Raw genomic sequence first — 18,203 nt, 5'->3', positions numbered from 1 at the left:
CTGCCAGCTCACCAGAGAAAGGGAGTATTTCTTACTTAGACCTTTTTAAGTGCCCAAAGCTTATTATCAAAATAAACAAAAATCTGTGTTATATCTGCAAGTTTCTTCTTCTTCCCACTTACAAAATCTCTTTCTTTTTGCATTTGTGAAAGCAGATCTCAAAAATGAAGTGACTTGTAGAAATACAAAAGCATAAGTCATTCTTCTAACAGTGATAAAAGTGGGGTACTTGGCAGTGTTCCACAACTGTGTGTAGTTGACAAGGGACTATATAAACCTCCAAGGTCATGTCAGTAAGTTACAATTACTGCCACGCTGTTATGAGGACTTGCCAGTGTAAAGGGACATTAGATGCTCTATTGAACTTTTCCTGGCAGACCTCTTGAACACATGCCTTGTGACATATTCAGTCTTAATCACATCTTCTTGGTGGATACGAATATTTCTTGAAACATTTGCCTAGTTCTTGTACTCTCCTCCTACCATACTCTCATGATACCCCAATAAAGGGTCAATGTGAACACTTTAATGAGCTATTATGCTAACAATGGGTATAGGTGTCAATGCTCTGTTAAAGTAGCAGACTGAAGCAGAAACTCCCATGAGCTGACACGCAGACAAAACAGAGCTGGGATACCACCCTTGTAGCAAGACCATAAATCATGTAATGGGCCAATCTAATTGCCAACAGGCCACTCACAATAACATTAACCAGTACCATCCCACAGAACCAGACGCTGTGGCTGTGCTTAAAGAGAAAAACTTCAGTAACCTCAGCTCCTGAAGTATCACTGCTATACAACTGTAATACAGACTAATGAGGAAGTTGGTATATATATTCACTGATAACATGTATGGAGAAGAGCAAAGTTCATCAGAAAGAACTATACATTTTGAACTAACAAGAAAATGGCAACTCCCAAGCAGGAAAGAATGGCGAATTCTTTTAAAGACTGCAGCTAGAGAGGGAAGCACTGGTCTTAAATACTGGGAGAGCTGAGGGAGTAGCATTAATAAAACATGAGGGAGTAGGGGAAAAATGCTCATATGGGCTGTTGTTACAGCTACTGCTGCTTCAGACAGCCTCAAAGTATCGAAACATAGGAAGTTTTTCTGCTCAGAATTGACTTTCAGATTCTTCTGCAGTTAATAACTTTAGAGAACTGGGCTTTCTTCCTTCCACTTGACAAAGTGAGATGTCTTTTACCCTTTCAATACCAAATGCTTTTAGTGGTTTATCCAAATTATCTTCAATAAATCTACCCAGAATTCCCCCTGCTAGGTTTTCTTTGGCCTTGCAGCCAATCACTAGAGGGTGCGAAAGAGCTGAGGACACTTCCAGAAGGGCCCTTAAAAAAAAACATGAAAAATCTTACTTCTACCATGAGCCAAATCTCCACCAGAGAAAAGAACCGTAACACATTCCCAAACCTATTTATTGCAGTGTGCAATCCTGCCATTGGTTTCAATTGTCTTCTTACCGTTTGTTGGTGGTATGTATGGCCTACAAATGGTACAGTCAAAACCCATATCAGCTATGTTTTCCACTTCCTCCTCTGTGTTTAAGTTCTGACAGATTGCATGCATCCATCTAGAAATTAAGTGGGGGAAAAAATACAATTTAAAGGAAATATGTGGTGTTTTAGGAGACCCAAATATCAGTATATGGTCCAAGTAAATGTGAAATACTTGTTTTGTTTAAATTCTTTTAGGGAGAAATGATGAATCAGGTTCTTCATATATAGCATTCCCCTACGGTGGTGTGTGTTAAATACTGTATATACAGTATCAGATTACCTATTTCCCTTCACAGGAAGGAACTCTCTATAAAACAATGTCCCGGAAGCAAATATGTCTTAGTATTATAATTTTCTCCCTATATTGCAATCATTTTAACTACTTATTGATACAATGTAATCTAGATGTAGCCTCACAACAATATTCTTGCAAGGTAAATTAGTTTTATTTTTACAGAGGGGGAAAATGAGGCACAGAGTGATTCATTAATTTGCCCAGAGTCGTATAGTTAAGTCTGTGGTACAACTAAAAATGAACTAATAAGAGACTTCTGAGACTCAATCCAGTGCTCTTTACCACAAGACCATTCCCTTCACCTTTATGCTTTTACATTAGGGGAAAAAAATAAGACTTAAACAGGAAAAACCTGTAAAATATTAGAAATCCTTACCGATCACATTGTCTACACTGAATTATAAGCTCTTCATCCCTGTAAGTGCGATAGCAGATTGGGCAGGTAGACAAACTTGCACAGGGAGCACACTGTGTGTAATTATTTTGCCATTCACATCTTAAACCTGGAGAAGTTGCTCCACAGTGTCTGCACCAAACACACCTGCAGAACAGACAAAATGATCTATTACTTTCACTTCACAGGAAGAATTTTTTGTGGCTTTAAAACCTTCCTACTTAGAACTGGGTGAGTAATTAAGTTTTAGATCACTAACCACTGAGGGGGGGTGGGGTGGAATTCATTTCAGGTCAAACAGTATTTTAATTGAATGAAAATGGGATTATTTAGATTTTTAACATTACCAACATTTTTTATACTTTTTAAAGAAAGTTCCTAAGTAAGAATTCCCTTCAATCTGCAAAACCAGGCAGATGGGTGTTTGTAACAGCTCAACAGGTCAAAGGAGCTCTTGCTTCCAGTTGCCACTCGCTTTGAGATATGGAGACTTAATCATGTGAGAGGTCTAGTCCATGTTTCACCCAAGTAAAACGAATCGTTTTCAGAGGGTTTTATTTTGAGAACAATTTGGTGAAGCACCCATTCATTTTTCCAATTGAATGTTGGAATGAACGTTACAATGAACGTAAACTGGATTTATTTTTTGGCTCAGAGTTTCAAAAGAAAAATTTTGTCCACCTCTACTTACGTGGGTTTTGGCACGAAGAAACAGTATTAACAGGAGATAACGGTTTCCCTATTAAATTGATAATTGAATGAAACAATTCAAAAGTATTTTGTTTGCTTTGTTTAATACACCTGACTTAAATACAATTAAAACATTATTACAGTTCAATTGACATTGCAAATACGAAGTGACGAAAAGAAACAAAAGAGGCCAGCAGTCAGTATTTCTGACCCCAGAACCAAACACACCATTTGCACTTCCAGCCTCCCTTTGGAACTGTCTGCAGGGGTGGATCTAAGCAGTATGTGTGGTAGCTGATGTCGCAGTCATCACAGAGAAGCAGTCTTCCTGGATCTGTCGCTTTCCCACAGGCTTCACACACTGTGCACTCCAGGCACCTCCAACCTTTGCTAAGCACCACTTTAGTAATCTGCAAATGGCAAGGTGAAAATTATTTGAAAACTGCTCTATGAAGCGCGATCATTATATAAATTAAGGTCTGGCTAGTGGAGCACAGGATGCTCTTCTGTGCACACTATCCACATCACAAGTAGCTGTTTATCAATTAGACTTTCTGAAGCTTCAATAAATGGGAATGGATTAAACAGAAAGAAATTGTAATTACTGACATCTGATATCGTTCCAGAATATAATTTTATAAACTAAAATTTTATAAATTATAAACTAGCACACCAGAGAATATATACTGCACTGGATCTACATGTAGGACAGTTTACTCCTTACAGGAGCAGCTGGTCCTGCAGGGACAAAGGAGAACACACGGCTGCTTTTTTTCAGCTATGTAGTAAAGCCAGGATTCAGGTCACTACAAATCCTGTATCTTCCCTAAATTACCTGTGATAACCAGTGCTGGGGTTTTAGTCATCTGAAGCAAACAACTAATTTACTGTAATTAATATATAATGTAAGACTAGTATATAAACACAAAGCCAAATTATAGTTTCATGAAATACACATATGGCATTTCATAAAGTACATTTAAAATGAAGTTTTGTGACATGTTTAAAAAAATCCCACTTTTACATAGATGTACTTATATAATAAAGAGTGTATGGTGTATATATTGCAGTAAATAGCTTATTATGTGCTTGCTAAGTCATCTCATACCATTCAAATTTAATTTTCACACATTCTCTCCTAGACTAATGAATGTAAAATGTATTAATTAACCACTCCAACTGCTGTCAATTCTGACAGCCAACAGACAAATTGAATCAACTAAACCTTATGCCCCTAGTAAATGAAGATGCAGTATAATTTTTTTCTTTGTTTTTAATTCTGCTTGTGTTTAGGTTTTAAGCTTATATCTCAAACTGTTATTTTAACCAACTGCTGGATAATCGGTGCTATTTATGGCTGTGAAATTACAAAAAGGTTAATTTCTCTTGAGGCAATGCATACTATAAAATGACATTTAATTAAAGTCTTTCACAAGTCGCATACAAATAATGGTCACATTAGTTGATGAATATCTAACAAGTTAATGACTCCTCTAATTACCACAAAACCAAAGGCAGTATAGTGCTATTAAAATACAATATGAAAAAAGTGTAATCAAGTAAGTTTTTTATGTAAGAAAAGCACTCACCTTAATACTGACACAGTATGGATGGTAACACTGACCACATTGAGAGCAGGCAAGCAACCTGCCCTCAGCACCTTGGCCAAAACTCCCACAAACTACACACATATCCTGAAATGATAGAAAACAGCAGATTTTCAACACGTGCCAGACACTAAATTCTGAAAACATGTAACTGTAAAATCCAAGTAGCTTGCTGTATAATTTAACTCCTAACAAGGACATTCATTTACTTTTTTCTAATTAAAAGCAGAGAAACAAAATGAAAACACATAACTATTATCCTAACCTGATGAAGAGTGAACTTGTCACTGTTAGAGAAGAGGACAACTGTATTATGCATCGAGTTTTCTTCCTCATCTTTGTTAGATGAAATATCCATAGTTGTGACCTATTAAAAAAACCACACCACATAAATAGCAAGCACATCACACTTTCTAAGACGTGAGACAAGATGAAACTTATTTTCTAAATATGCTAATTTTTAATAGTACCAGAGAATACAAGCTTTGCAAATATTTATTCATACAGTATGAACTTTCATAAAAAGCTACCTTCATCAGAAATTACTATATTAATTCATGTTTTCACATCAGTACGAGCATCATCACTATTTCAGTTTTACAGACACATTCTCTTCCTCTCCTTTGTTCACCTTTACACCTTACCCCATTGCACTTTAAAATGGAAATGGAAGAAAAGAGGTAGTCTAAGGGTAAAAGAAAAAAAAAAAATCACTAAGCAAAAATTTTCATAGTTACCAGTCTGCTCTGTTCCCTACATATAAACACTGAAGTTCTTCTCATTGAGAAGTTAATTGCAGCAACATACTGTTGAGTATTAATTCAAAGAGCAATTGCAGAAATGTAATTTGTCCCATATTGCCTAAAATGTGGTTTAGCTAATGTTCCAAGTATGTTAGAGGAATAAGCAAGAGTTCTAACGTTTCAACAGTTAAGATACTCTCCATAAGCAGTTTCTTTATGAGGCTTATCTATCTTGCCCGTAAAAACCTGCATTGAACTTGAAACGGCTGTTTTGATCTCAACTCATAAGCTCTTACTGCAGACAGTCATTCTCCTTTTGATCAAGAGATTGTTACTCCGACCTGTCCTTTATTAATTCAGTTTATACATGTACATATAAGAAAGAAAAAGAAGAAAAAAAGACTTCAACTGTGTTCTGACTTTCATGTAAATCTTGCTATGCAGAATTTGCTATCCACAAATTTAAATTCACAGGCCTAACTATTTACTCTCTGAACCAGTAGCAGCCATGAAAGTTTGGAAGATGAGAGCATGCAGTTCTACATAAAAGAACAAATGCATGACATAGAAATGTAACTGTTTTACCAGCTGTTTTAATTTTACAAATGTGGATTTATTTTAAATACAGTTTAAGTCTTACATAAATAGTTTTGTTTAAATAATAATTTAAATATTTTACAAATCCAAAGATCACTCTAGAGGCAAATGTAAATACGGTTACAACAGCTACAGGAATCCTTCTGATACACTGTTGCTGAAAACCAGTGTTTACTGAGAAAGAGCTAAAAAGAGAGTATATTGTTAACACGTTTTAATTACTGTATGGTTGAGAGCACTGCAGCTGTAACAAACTAATTAACCAAAAAACACCCAAAACACCTCTTGATACATTCAGGGAGAGCTTTTGCCTCGCATGTATTTCCACAGGTTCCACAAAGTTCTTGGAATTGCTTGCATATACAAAAGAGCAGAATTTGAAGGACTGAACCACTGCAATTTTGATGCTTGCTTAATGCCAGCTGTGACCCAGCTTGGGTTAACCTGTAGCCACCTTCTTCCCCATTCCCAAGATATACCCAGATATTTCCAAACTTGTGTAGTTGTCCACTGGTCATGATGCCATGCTGAGTAAGAATCAGTTTGTGCAAAGGGGCTGAAAATCCTCCCATTTCAAACATTTATCTGGCAAAAGGCTGGTCTCTTGGTATTGCTACCTTCATCTACTCTATCACAAGACAGCCACATCTCTGCTCTAGAACTCTGAAGCTGCCACTTACTTGATGAGTCACAGGATCAAATTTCTATAGGAAACTGTGGACAGTGATGTCCACTTTGTATTTATAGCAATTTACCTAATTCAATATCCTGTTCAGTTCCAAAAATTCTTAAGAGTTTGTTCTATAAAACCCAGCTTCCCTTGAAGTACAAATTTGTGCTTTGTAACACAGAATCAGAGAATAGTTTGGGTTGGAAGGGACCTTCAAAGGTCATCTAGTCCAGTCCCCCTGCAGTGAGTAGGGACATCTTCAACTAGGTCAGGTTGCTCAGAGCCCTGTCCAACCTGACCTTGAACGTTTCCGGGGATGGGGCATCTACCACCTCTCTGGGCAACCTGTTCCAGTGTTTCACCACCCTCACCGTAAAAAATTTCTTCCTTATATCTGGTCTGAACCTACCCTCTTTTAGTTTAAAACCATTACCCCTTGTCCTATCACAACAGGCCCTACGAAAAAGTCTGTCCCCATCTTTCTTATAGGCCCCCTTTAAGTATTGAAAGGCTGCAATAAGGTCTCCCTGGAGCCTTCTCTTCTCCAGGCTGAACAACCCCAACTCTCTCAGCCTTTCCTCACAGGAGAGCTGTTCCATCCCTCTGATCATTTCTGTGGCCCTCCTCTGGACCCACTCCAACAGGTCCATGTCTTTCCTGTACTGAGGACTAAATAATTATGTGAATGCCTCCAATTCAATAAGGTACCTAGGACTAGCTTGAGTGGAATTCATCCTATATGTTTAAAACTACGTATTTGCTTACAAATCTTGACCGTCCAAAGCTTTAAAAGGGAACAATGATACAGACATTTGTTCCTTTCCCAGATCACAAATACCAGAGTATTCCAAGAAATTATATAGGCAGCAAAAAGTGGCATAATGCTGTATAAACTCAAACAGATTGTGTGTAAGAACACAAAAAAGCAGGTCTAAAGCGAGCCTGAGGAATTACTTCATAAAGACATGAGTAAGTCCTTCTCTGAACATGAGGAACAAGATGCCTCTCAAAATCTGCAGGGCTGATCGATAATCAAACTTTAAAAGGAATGTTCAAAGAAGCCAAGTCCATAGCAGGAAAAAAACTATGAATTTTTTGCAGTCCATATTTCCAACAGTTTTTCACACCAAAATCCCTCTTCTTACAAGGAGCAAACCAGGACTGTGTAAGGTTTAAGAGTTTTAAAAGGACTTCAAGTATGAAATAGCTTAACTATCAATTGCAGTGAGCAACGACTTGCTTAGAATCACTGCAGTGCTGTAGGAATGGGAGATGGCAAATGTAACTACCATTTTCTCCAAGGTTTCTGGGGGGAAGCCGGGTACCGTCCTATAGAATATCTGACATTTGATCATAACAGAGAACTTGCAGCCACATTGATATATATTTTGTTAAAAAGTCAAGGAAGCTTTAATTATGGTAAATCAGGATCTATCAGAGCTCTCTGAAGGAGTCAGCAAGCCTGGGGACAGGGAAATCTGACTGACATAACTTACTTCGTTAACAAATTCTTTTGGCAAAGTCCTTCACCAATGCTCCTTAAAAAAAGGTAAACTGACATAGAATCAGAGGAATGGTCCCTATATTGACACAAGACTGGAAATAAAGAGCAGAATAAATTATCAGTTTTCTATGTGGGAGAATAGCACTTGTGGAAATCTAATAGGGATGTCTGCTAACAGGCAGTGGTGTTCAACACACTTGTGTGCAATCTGAAAAATCAAGCAAGGAGCAAGGTGACAAAGCTTGCCAACAGTATTAAGATATCCAGAGTAATAAAAAACAAAAGACAATTGTGAAGAACTGCACAAGAACCTCATAAAGCTCAGTGCTGGGCTATAAAAAGACAGATGAAAGTCCAAAAAGTAAAAAAATGAACATGACAAAACAACTGAAAAAGATTATCAAAAATATGGAATAGCTTCCATACAAGGAATAACTCAAAGTACTAGGATTCTCCAGACTAGCAAGGAAAGAGTGGAAGGAAGAGGAGAAATGATGGAGATCTATAGAAACTGAGTGGCATGGATGGAGGAGGTGAATAGAAAACAACTCTCCACTGCCTCTTCTCTAAGAGCATTAAGGAGCAGGCAATGAAACCAGCAGGCAGCAATTTAAAACAACAGGCTGATGAGCTGTAGAACTAAAAAAGGTTAACGTGGTTTCCAAAAGTTTTTAAAAGTGAATAGACAAATTCATGAAAGCAAGCTCCAACACAGGCTGCCCAAGACAAATAGACCACCTCCTGTTCAGTAAGTCCCCAAGCCACAAACTGTTGACGTGTCTCCTTCTCTAGGCCTCTTCTATTTCTGCACTCTTCCCCCAGTACTCAGTTTTGGTCCCCTGGGTAGAAGAACCTCCAGTCTGATCTGCTACGGCTGCTGTTACATTCTTATGCACAAGCCTTGCTCTCCCCTTTTGTGTTATTCCAGTGAGTGCTGCCTTTACGCAGCGTGTTTTCCACCCGAGGAAATGGAAGGAGTACTCTAAGACTCCCAACAGTTGTCCCTTTAAGTGGCAAGAGCAGCGTGAAATTGCTTCAGGTCCAGTAAGCTACAGTGCTCTAGTTCTTCATCACAAACAGTAAGAGCCAGGCGTTATCAAATATCTCTGCTTATTAGTGCTCTTTGGTTTTACATGGTATTTTAATACAAGAATTATAGCTGAATAAAATTATGTTACATTAACAGATTGCAATATGACTTAAAAATAAGTGTTCTTACCCCTGGAATGACTACAGTCCCAACTCCATTTTTCAGTTTTGATCTACCTCTGCCACCTCTTCCTGAAAGACCTGCACCACGTGGCCTCCGCTTCCCTGGGAATCCTGATCCACGGCCCTATTCAATATAAGATAACAATTTAAATGCAACCTGAAGTTCTTTTGTTATATGGGATTCAAACTTGTTCAATGCATCTAGGGAAAAACATAAGTAAAAAACCCACCCTGTGATTTCAAGTGAGTATGAGCACACTAGGCCATAGTCATTAAGTCACTGCATAAATCACTGTGAAATACCTTTAACTACTTACATGACATAATATGATCACCTTTATCACCAGTGAGAAAGCAGCCAAACCCAGAAATGTTTATTTTCTGCTCAGGAATAACTGGAAATACGAAAATGTGGGGTTTTTTTCCACAGTTGCAAAGTATCCAAAATAAATATCCTCTATTCTGTGATTCACTGTTCTTTTCTTTTTAAACAGTCAGCTCAGACAGTCATGGGACTTCTGAATAGGGTCTGGACACTTGATTACTTGCAATCGTAGATGCTTTTCTTACGCTATGAATAATCAAGCCAACACTGGAATTTATTAGGACTCAATCCTGCTCCCATAGTGAGGCAGGAGCTGGCTCCACCAAACTCTCTTAATTCAGCAGATACAGAGAGAGCTTTTTATATTAATTATATCAGTTACATTCAGATCAACACTTCCCATAATACGATGTTTTTCTTACAAAATATCCACTTATTTTTAGATAGCTTCTTTTTCCCCCTTCCTTATTTTAGATGCAGATGTACAGTCGCAGTGTTGTCTGCTCTGGAGTATTCACAGTATGTTCAACTACAATTAACTGTGGAAATGCAAGTATGTTTTTAATAATAATTACCTCATATTAATAGTGTGGTTTAGTTTGAATTTCATCTTTTTTTTTTTTTTTTTTAAATTTCAAAATGAAAACTAAACACAAAGAGGATCCCTAATCCTCCTTAATGTTTTTCCAGAGAGAAAAAGAACATACTGACAATGTCTCTGAGTTCTGGCTGGTATGTCAGACACCTTTACAACATGTTTCAGAGCCTCTGATCTGTATACATGATGATAATTATGGTATATACTCAAATAAGCACCTTTCCTACTATGAAATAAGCAATGAGATTATTTATTGCATTTCAAATTCGTGAATAATCTCAGCTCCTAATACAGCCCAACTCCATCCACAAAGTATCTAAATGCGGTGTCTGTATCCAAACATTTGCTGGAAACTACTTTTAATACAAAGACAAAACATTTACTCAATAAAACAATGCTGACGGAACCACAAAGCTTCCTGGGGATGGTGTTGCCAACAGACATAAACAGTCTCTACTGACGGAGACAGGAGCTCCCTGGATGGAAAGCAGCACTATGGGCTCAATATACCAACAGTATTTTTCAAATATACCAACTCCTGTTTTAAAGAAGATATAGAAGTTTATGGTCATAATTAAAGGGAGAATCCAAGCATCCCAATGTTAAAATTTTATTAACATCCATCTATTAATGGAAAGAGAAATTAAACTGACTTACTCTTACACAACGAGGTAATGTAACGCAACGCTATTTTAGGAAGTGAAAGGAAGGATGCTACTGATGGTTAAAGTATTTATATGTACTGAAGTGAAACAAAAAATGTTGTCCTTACATATATATGGAGTTAATACATATGCACACACAGGACATACAAGCATCAATTTTTTAAGATGTAAACTCTTCTGGCATGTTTCTTATTTTGTCTGTTTCAGACCAGGTATCAGTATTGTTATTTTCACACAACTAGTAACAGGAATAAGCACATACTTGTATCAATGTTAATGCTGAATATTAAGCTGAAAATTAATGCTTGAAGCAGCAAAAGCTAAGCTAATGTCAAATTAAAATAAAATTAGCATGAATGTTAAAGTGAGATGAAAATAAATCATTGGGAAGCTACAACTATTTGTCAAAGTTTCATCATTTAGCTTTTTTGCCTTTATTTAAAAATAATAATTCCACTTAGTTTCTTCAGGTGTTTTTAATGGTAAATGTCACTGTGGATACAAGCTTTGGTCCATCTAATCAGGTAGGAAAGTTGTTATTTATTCCTCCATAAGCTAAAAATGATGTCACTTTGAATCCACTGTGCAAGATTTCTCCACAGCAACAAATTCAAGCCACCCTTCAGATCTCTGCTCCTTTCCATGCCTGGCTTACCTTACTGCCAGTCTTAAGGACATTTTCGTTCTCAGGTAATTTATTTTGACAGCTACATAAAGCCAACCACAAAAAGTGAAGTACTCAACACACACAAAAAACTGGTAATACAAGCTATTCTTTGCCACTGAAAATCAGGGCAATGCCATCATACTGTACACTCTGTAAAGCATACATTTTTTAACCTGAAAGCTCCAGAGTTTCAATAATTTTTAAAGGCCTTTAACAGTAACAGAACGGAAGATTAATTCAGTTGTGAGATACAGAATTTCATCACTAGTCTCTACAGCAGAAAGATAGCAATGGATACATGAAAATAAATTCAAATTATTTACCACTTTGATGCTCCAAATGGCACTGCCAGGAAGCTGTCTGGATTTAAAAATGTCCCGACCTTCTGAAATGTCTGGGGACCAGGAAGGTGGGCTGACTGTATTATTGGTACTCCAAGCCCCCTAGGATACGGTAGGTGAGAAAATAGATGTATAAAACTTCGCAACGTAAAAAAAAAAAAAAGAAAAAAAGAAAAAAAGAAAAAAAGCAAGCAACAAAAAAAAATCTGAAAAGCAAAGCACATGCAGGCATAGGCATTTCTACGTTAAGTAGTCAATTAGTTCACTGAGTGAGAGGAAGGTGGGAAATTTTTAGTTTCTCATTGAAACATACACTAAAACAAATACTGACCTCCAACTGATGGTTAAGTACAACAAAATGAGTTTTATAAACAAAGCACACAAATCGAAAGCAAGCAATCATAACAAATTATATCCCTAAATTTTATTGCATCAAATGAAGACAGTAGTTTGAGATGGTAACATCCCCTTTTACACTTCAAATCACATTTTGAAAGAACAGATGGCCTTAGTCGACTTTTGAGTCTAAACTACTGACAATCACAGCAACAACTACTTTGAGAAGCGTGTGAAACAAAAGGAATATAAATAAACCATTGGAAAAAGAAAAATAGCCATAGTAATTAACAAAGTATCTCTTTCCTGCAAGTTTGCCACAAATAAACCATTATAAAACCCCACTATTACGTTTTTTTCACCCCAGTGTTTTCACGTTACGCTGTGGTATCAAATTTTACTATGTTATTATATACATGTAATAATATACATCCATATGGTGTACCTACAAACTAATAGATTATTATCCCTATTTATACTGTTCCCATCATGGTGAGATATTGTATAACTCTGTCACAAGAAATATGGCAAAACAAGAAGAAAATGCTAAGATGGACAATAAAAAAAACCCACTGTAGTTCCTCATACACATTAAAATCTGCGGAAGACTTTCTCGAACCCTGAGTAAAGACTGCAGGAGATAGCCATCATAAGTAACTTCATTCTAAATTTACATATTAGCATCGTTAAAGCATAATACGTTTTCCTAATTCTAAGTTTGTGAGAGTAAGAAATAATGAATACCAAGATGAGAAGTAAAACAGATGAAACGTATAGGTTTACCTTCTTGAAAATGACATTCAGCAGTAGAATTGCACGGATGATATGGAATAACCTCATGCATACTAATAGTCCCAACTATTCATACATGCATAACTGCTCACATGGGCAAGCCCAAACACATTTACGCCTTTGAATACTGGTCTATACAGTAACAAGCATCAAGAAAAATGAGATAGCTTTGCAAAATGTGGTTTTTTTCTGAAATTAATATTCTCCATCAAGAATGCGTAGGAAACAGTTTCTTTGGAACCAACAACTCATCAAAACATATATTCATCTCAGACTGTAAATAGGTATTTTGCTAACAGCTGCACTGACTGAAAATAGGGCTACCCCTCAACTGATTTCAGGCCAGAAGGATCAGGGGCAAGACCTCCCTAATCCATGTAAGGCACAACCAGGTTAGCTCAATCTGCTGATGAAGGTATGAGCCAACATCTCGCTAACCCTCGAACAGATGAGGAAAAGCTCATATGATGCCTTCTGCTTGCAGAGCTGGGCAGGCTGTAACCTACAGCTCCTCAGATTGCTCAGTATTCAAACTGGCACAATAGATCCAAAAGAAAAAGTCTGGCAGCAACCTAAAAGCCTAATTACACATAAAAGTTGCATTTTAAAAATGCCAACATTGTCCAAGTGGTACAACCCACAGCGTGGACACGGTCATATTCAGTATAAATCTGCTTTCTAGGAGTTTAGCTATGCCTGCATGGGAGAGGGAATATGGACAATATAGCACTTAAAAAAATAAAAACTTCACAATTCTGCCCACACAAGGTGGTAATTAGATACACAACCTACAAACTGCTTAGTGCCCAGAAGACTACCTGTATGTTTTCAACTGCCCATCATTGTCTCCCCTCTGCCAAGGTGCTTCCAAAAAATACTCTAGCTGAACTGCTAGTGCCAGCAACTGCTCACTTGCACTTGGGTTAAAGTGAGTATGCTTGGTTAAACAGCTTAAATTGTAAGATCTTGCTATCCCAGTTTTTTGCTTGACTTCAGTTAGATGGTCATCATGCAGACAACTCAGAGATCAAAAGGATCAACAACCTCTAACAGGGGAATAGTGTCGAGAAGAAACCTTCTGCACCTGCAAACCTAGAGATGGATTAGAGTCTCTGTTCACACCCAGGACATAAAGGCGTAATATTCATGACACAACATGGGCACAACTGCACCAAGTCAGAAACGGGGTGAAAGAAAGCAAGCAAACTTCCACAGAAACAGAGGTTTGATACACCCAGCCAAACACCTTCCTGGGGTGACTCCGCTGAAACACGTCACACTCGACCTGTGCTGAACCACCCTGGGCTCCCTGCATGGTCAGAAAAGAGAAACGGGCACTTGCAGAGGGCAACTCATCGCATGGCATGGAAGGTGTTAGATTAGTCTCACCCTACATGCCCCTAGTTCTCTCCAGCAACTCTAATGGGAACCTCAAGGTGACTACAGCAGGTCTTTAACACTGCAGATATCTGTGGTGGGGTGAATCCCACTCCTCGAGCCCACAGCAGCTTCCACCAGGCAGAAATGGCAAGACTGAACCCTGATTTTGTTATATCAAGAGCACTGTAGTTTATCAATCACTTCTCTGTCAAAATCTCATGTTTTTACCAAGCGCTGTCACACTAGTTAGCAACTACATCAGCAGGTCTGTGGCAATAGGAAATTTACCCTTACTATGCTAGCCATATTTTTAGTACCAAACCCCATTCCATTTTAGCAAGATAAAGTTAAAACTTCCATTGAATTTTAGTTACAGTTTCCCTATATTTCTAAAATTCATAATGCATAGTAAGCAACTGTTCTTATAACATGGCACCTCAAAGAAAATCTGTATAGCAACACAAAGAAAATCTGTGTATCACAGAAACAATCTTTACATCAATCTATAAGGGAGGCAACATGCTGGCTAAGGGTCAAAATTCAAGATCTCAAACATGCTGAAAATACTTAATCAACAACTAAAACTACCTACTCTTATTTGGGACATACAAAATTATTTTCCTTTTAAGAAGATACACTTCTCTAGTGATTAAGTATATTCAAAAGATTAAAAAGCTAATAGAATATTAAATCTGAATATGAAATATGTGGTCTTGCAAACAAAATGAATTGTATATGATTCATGAACCATATTGTTAAGAATTAAATTGGAAATTTAATCCAAGTTTTATTGTAGATCAGAAACATTAGAATTCTTGGTCAGATAAACTTAATTAAAAACACACACTTCCACAATACTACGCACAAATGAATTACATCAAAGAGATGCATTAATTATATTTTGGCTTTTAATTAATGCCTATTACCACACAACACTGAAGAGAAAGTTCTATTCAGTTCATTTACATCAGAACCACGGCAATAATTATGTACTGTGACAGAAACAGGAAGTTCTAATTCTCCATCATATTCTTGAGTCCTCAAAATTGAACAACACAGCTGCAAGTAAATTATAACAAAAGGAAACCCAATGTCAGCAAGGGTCAGGAGATCTCACTAAATTACCACTGACTGTGTTTAGCTGCTTAATGCTTTATGAAATCTACTGCAATTGCAAATGCACAAAGCTGGATTTGCAATTTAATATTTAATGTAATTTTAGGGTTGTGAACAAAATTTAATCAGTTCAAAATATAGCTCCTCTCCTAAAAAAACCTATAAAAACCGTAACAAAAACTAATCCTTCAAAAAGACTCTTTTTGATCTTTTTTCCCAACATCTACCACTACAACAACATACTTAGTGGTACCAGGTAATTGAAGACAGCAAAAAAGCCATAATACCCAAGAAAGAACATACATCTGAACCAACCATGGTGCTCTGCATTTTTCAGTGTCATTTTAGAAAATCTCTTAAAACACCTAAAATATGTAGTGAGCCGTATAATAGTGATCACCAGTATCTTCATAACGAAAATTAAATACCTCTAATCATAGTATTTTCCATGGAACGCTTTCTGAAATAATACTTACGGTATAACAAAAACACTAGAAGGTTATTATTTTCTATTCAATATTATTCTACAGACCATTCTCCACTCTTTACCTACCAGTCTTACAATGCTGCATATGTTGTAATGCCCTCCATTTGTTGACTTCATATTGTGCTTTCCAGTACACAGTGCTGCAGCAAAAGTAACTATTCGAAATTTGTTCAATTCAGATACACAGAATATACCCAATACCATTTAAAGTATACCTCCTCAGAAAAAAATACCCATTTTCCTTATGAAGATTTATTTCAAACTAGATATATGTCAGATTAGTCATTAATAAACTCATACGATAATTTCTTTTAAGACTACTACTTCAGAAAAAAGAAATATGAAAAAGATCAAGCAGAGGTCCTGCCCCCAGCATAAATTTGCAATATATAGGCAAGGGTGGAGAATCTGCATATTCCATGGAGAAGACACTGTACACACACAACTCTGAGGACAGCACTGTAAAAACTTTATCACGCTGGCAGCTACTAGTGAGTATCTCTGATCTATGAACAACTAAATTTTGGATATATGTAAAAACCAATTTGGCTCCATCATGGAGTAGGATAACAGAAACAGAAAAGAGACTGCCCATGGACCAAAACCCATGGGAAGTCAGTGAGATGCTAAGCCTGGCAGATAGAGGGTCCTCTCACTGGGCTGGATGCAGATTTAAAGCTTACCTGTAGCTGAAGGTATGGATAATATGCTATCCTAACAAACACTGTTAGTAGAAGTGCACCTTCCTGACAGGAGTTCTTATGCTGACACAGAAAAAACACACTCTTCAAAGTGGAATAAGCTTGTACCAGCCAAAGCAATTCTTATCAGTATAACTGCACCTACATATTGATTTATACGTAACTCCCCTTTTGTTTAGAAGACGGATTTTCTCCTTTTGCTTCTAACCAAAGTACTGATGCCTGCAAAAATGCCAGGGGGGAGAGGGGTGGTGACGACAGCAACACTGATAGTGCAGCCCTGGAAGGGACTCACGAAGCCTTCTGAAGCAGAATATTGTCTTCACAGTTTGTGAGATGGGTTTTAGTCCTTTCAAAATAGGAGTGATGTAGTGGTGTTGCAGACACATCACTAGAGCCTATTACAAATGCAAACTACTAAGATCCAATACAGGAAATCACTTCAGATTATGTATAACTTTGTATTTAATAGCAAAACTGAATAATTATTCAAATATATTTTATTAGCAATTCTATTAATAGATTTTGAAGAAAGGGACAGTTACTCATCCTACTGCCCAGCACAATACATTAGATTTAATGAAAACAAATCCAAATCAGAAACTATTCCTTTACATGGATTCCCCTGACTCCAGTGAAGCATGTGTCTTATAAGACTGAGGAGCAATATATTCAGGATCCAGAGAATTTTTTTTCCTATTCTTCTTCCTATGAAGTTCCATAAATCCATTACAATGGATTTATTTATTTAAAAAAAAAACCAACAAAAAAAAAAACCAACAAAAAACAGGAACAGGACATTCCAACAAGGTAAACTACATATTAAAAGATTTAAATCTTCTAGGAGAAAGTGGAGAATATTGCCATCTGTGGAAATTGGCTAATGTTGGCTTGTCTTCAGGGTCCACAGAGTAATCAGACTCTTTATGAAGTATCTATTTTAAACCTGTGCAGTCCAGGACAAGCAACTAGTTCTGCAATCACAGTTCCTTTGTGCAACAAAACAAAGCAGCTATGCAGCCAATGTTAGCTTCACCAAGTATGGGAGCCACAATCTCTTTAATCAATAAAAATAACCCAATCCTATTTGTGTAACTTTTCTCTCTTATTTCACTGCCTTCCAAGACATGTTGCTAAGATCTGATGCAGCTGCCAGGTTAGTATTTGTATCACATAACCCAGGAACTGACACAAAATGATACAACAGCAATATGTGCTATTTTTTAAACAGAAAGAAGCAGACCTCAAATCCATAAAATTAACCTGCTTTTGAGAAGGCAAAATTCCTCTTTAGTGACAGCCAGAGAAGAACCACACATGACCTGGTTTATTCTGAACTGCTATACCTATAGCTTCATAGAAGCATTTTTTCCTCCATAATTGTTTTTCCCACTTTTTACTTGTTTTGGATCAATGTGTTGACCTTCAGACAGACAAGCACTGAAACACTGTGTTAGGCTAAAATGTTTTAAGTTAAGTTTATGTCCCTTCTTTAGCAGTGGGGCCACACTTGGCATGGAAAATAAGATGGAACGGCAGAAAGCAGCACTTTTCTCAGCTGCCAGC

The 18,203-nt window shown here is 37.1% G+C and overlaps 1 protein-coding gene across 1 annotated transcript in view; it reads right to left on the bottom strand.

Annotated features, from left to right (window-relative positions):
* The window catches only part of KMT2C (lysine methyltransferase 2C), a 201,783-nt gene that overhangs the window by 63,590 nt on the left and 119,990 nt on the right, over positions 1-18,203 (bottom strand). The window contains exons 15-21 of the mRNA XM_050891342.1: positions 11,808-11,927; positions 9,237-9,353; positions 4,769-4,870; positions 4,486-4,590; positions 3,125-3,306; positions 2,189-2,353; positions 1,482-1,591 (exon numbers count right to left, since the gene is read on the bottom strand). Coding sequence (XP_050747299.1) covers positions 1,482-1,591; positions 2,189-2,353; positions 3,125-3,306; positions 4,486-4,590; positions 4,769-4,870; positions 9,237-9,353; positions 11,808-11,927 — 901 coding nt within the window. The remainder of the gene's footprint in view (positions 1-1,481; positions 1,592-2,188; positions 2,354-3,124; positions 3,307-4,485; positions 4,591-4,768; positions 4,871-9,236; positions 9,354-11,807; positions 11,928-18,203) is intronic.

This window comes from Gymnogyps californianus, chromosome 2 (assembly GCF_018139145.2).
Source record: "Gymnogyps californianus isolate 813 chromosome 2, ASM1813914v2, whole genome shotgun sequence".
Lineage (NCBI taxonomy): Eukaryota > Metazoa > Chordata > Aves > Accipitriformes > Cathartidae > Gymnogyps > Gymnogyps californianus.
The sequence above is the reverse complement of the archived record's forward strand: the minus strand, read 5'-3'. Positions and strand labels throughout refer to the sequence as shown.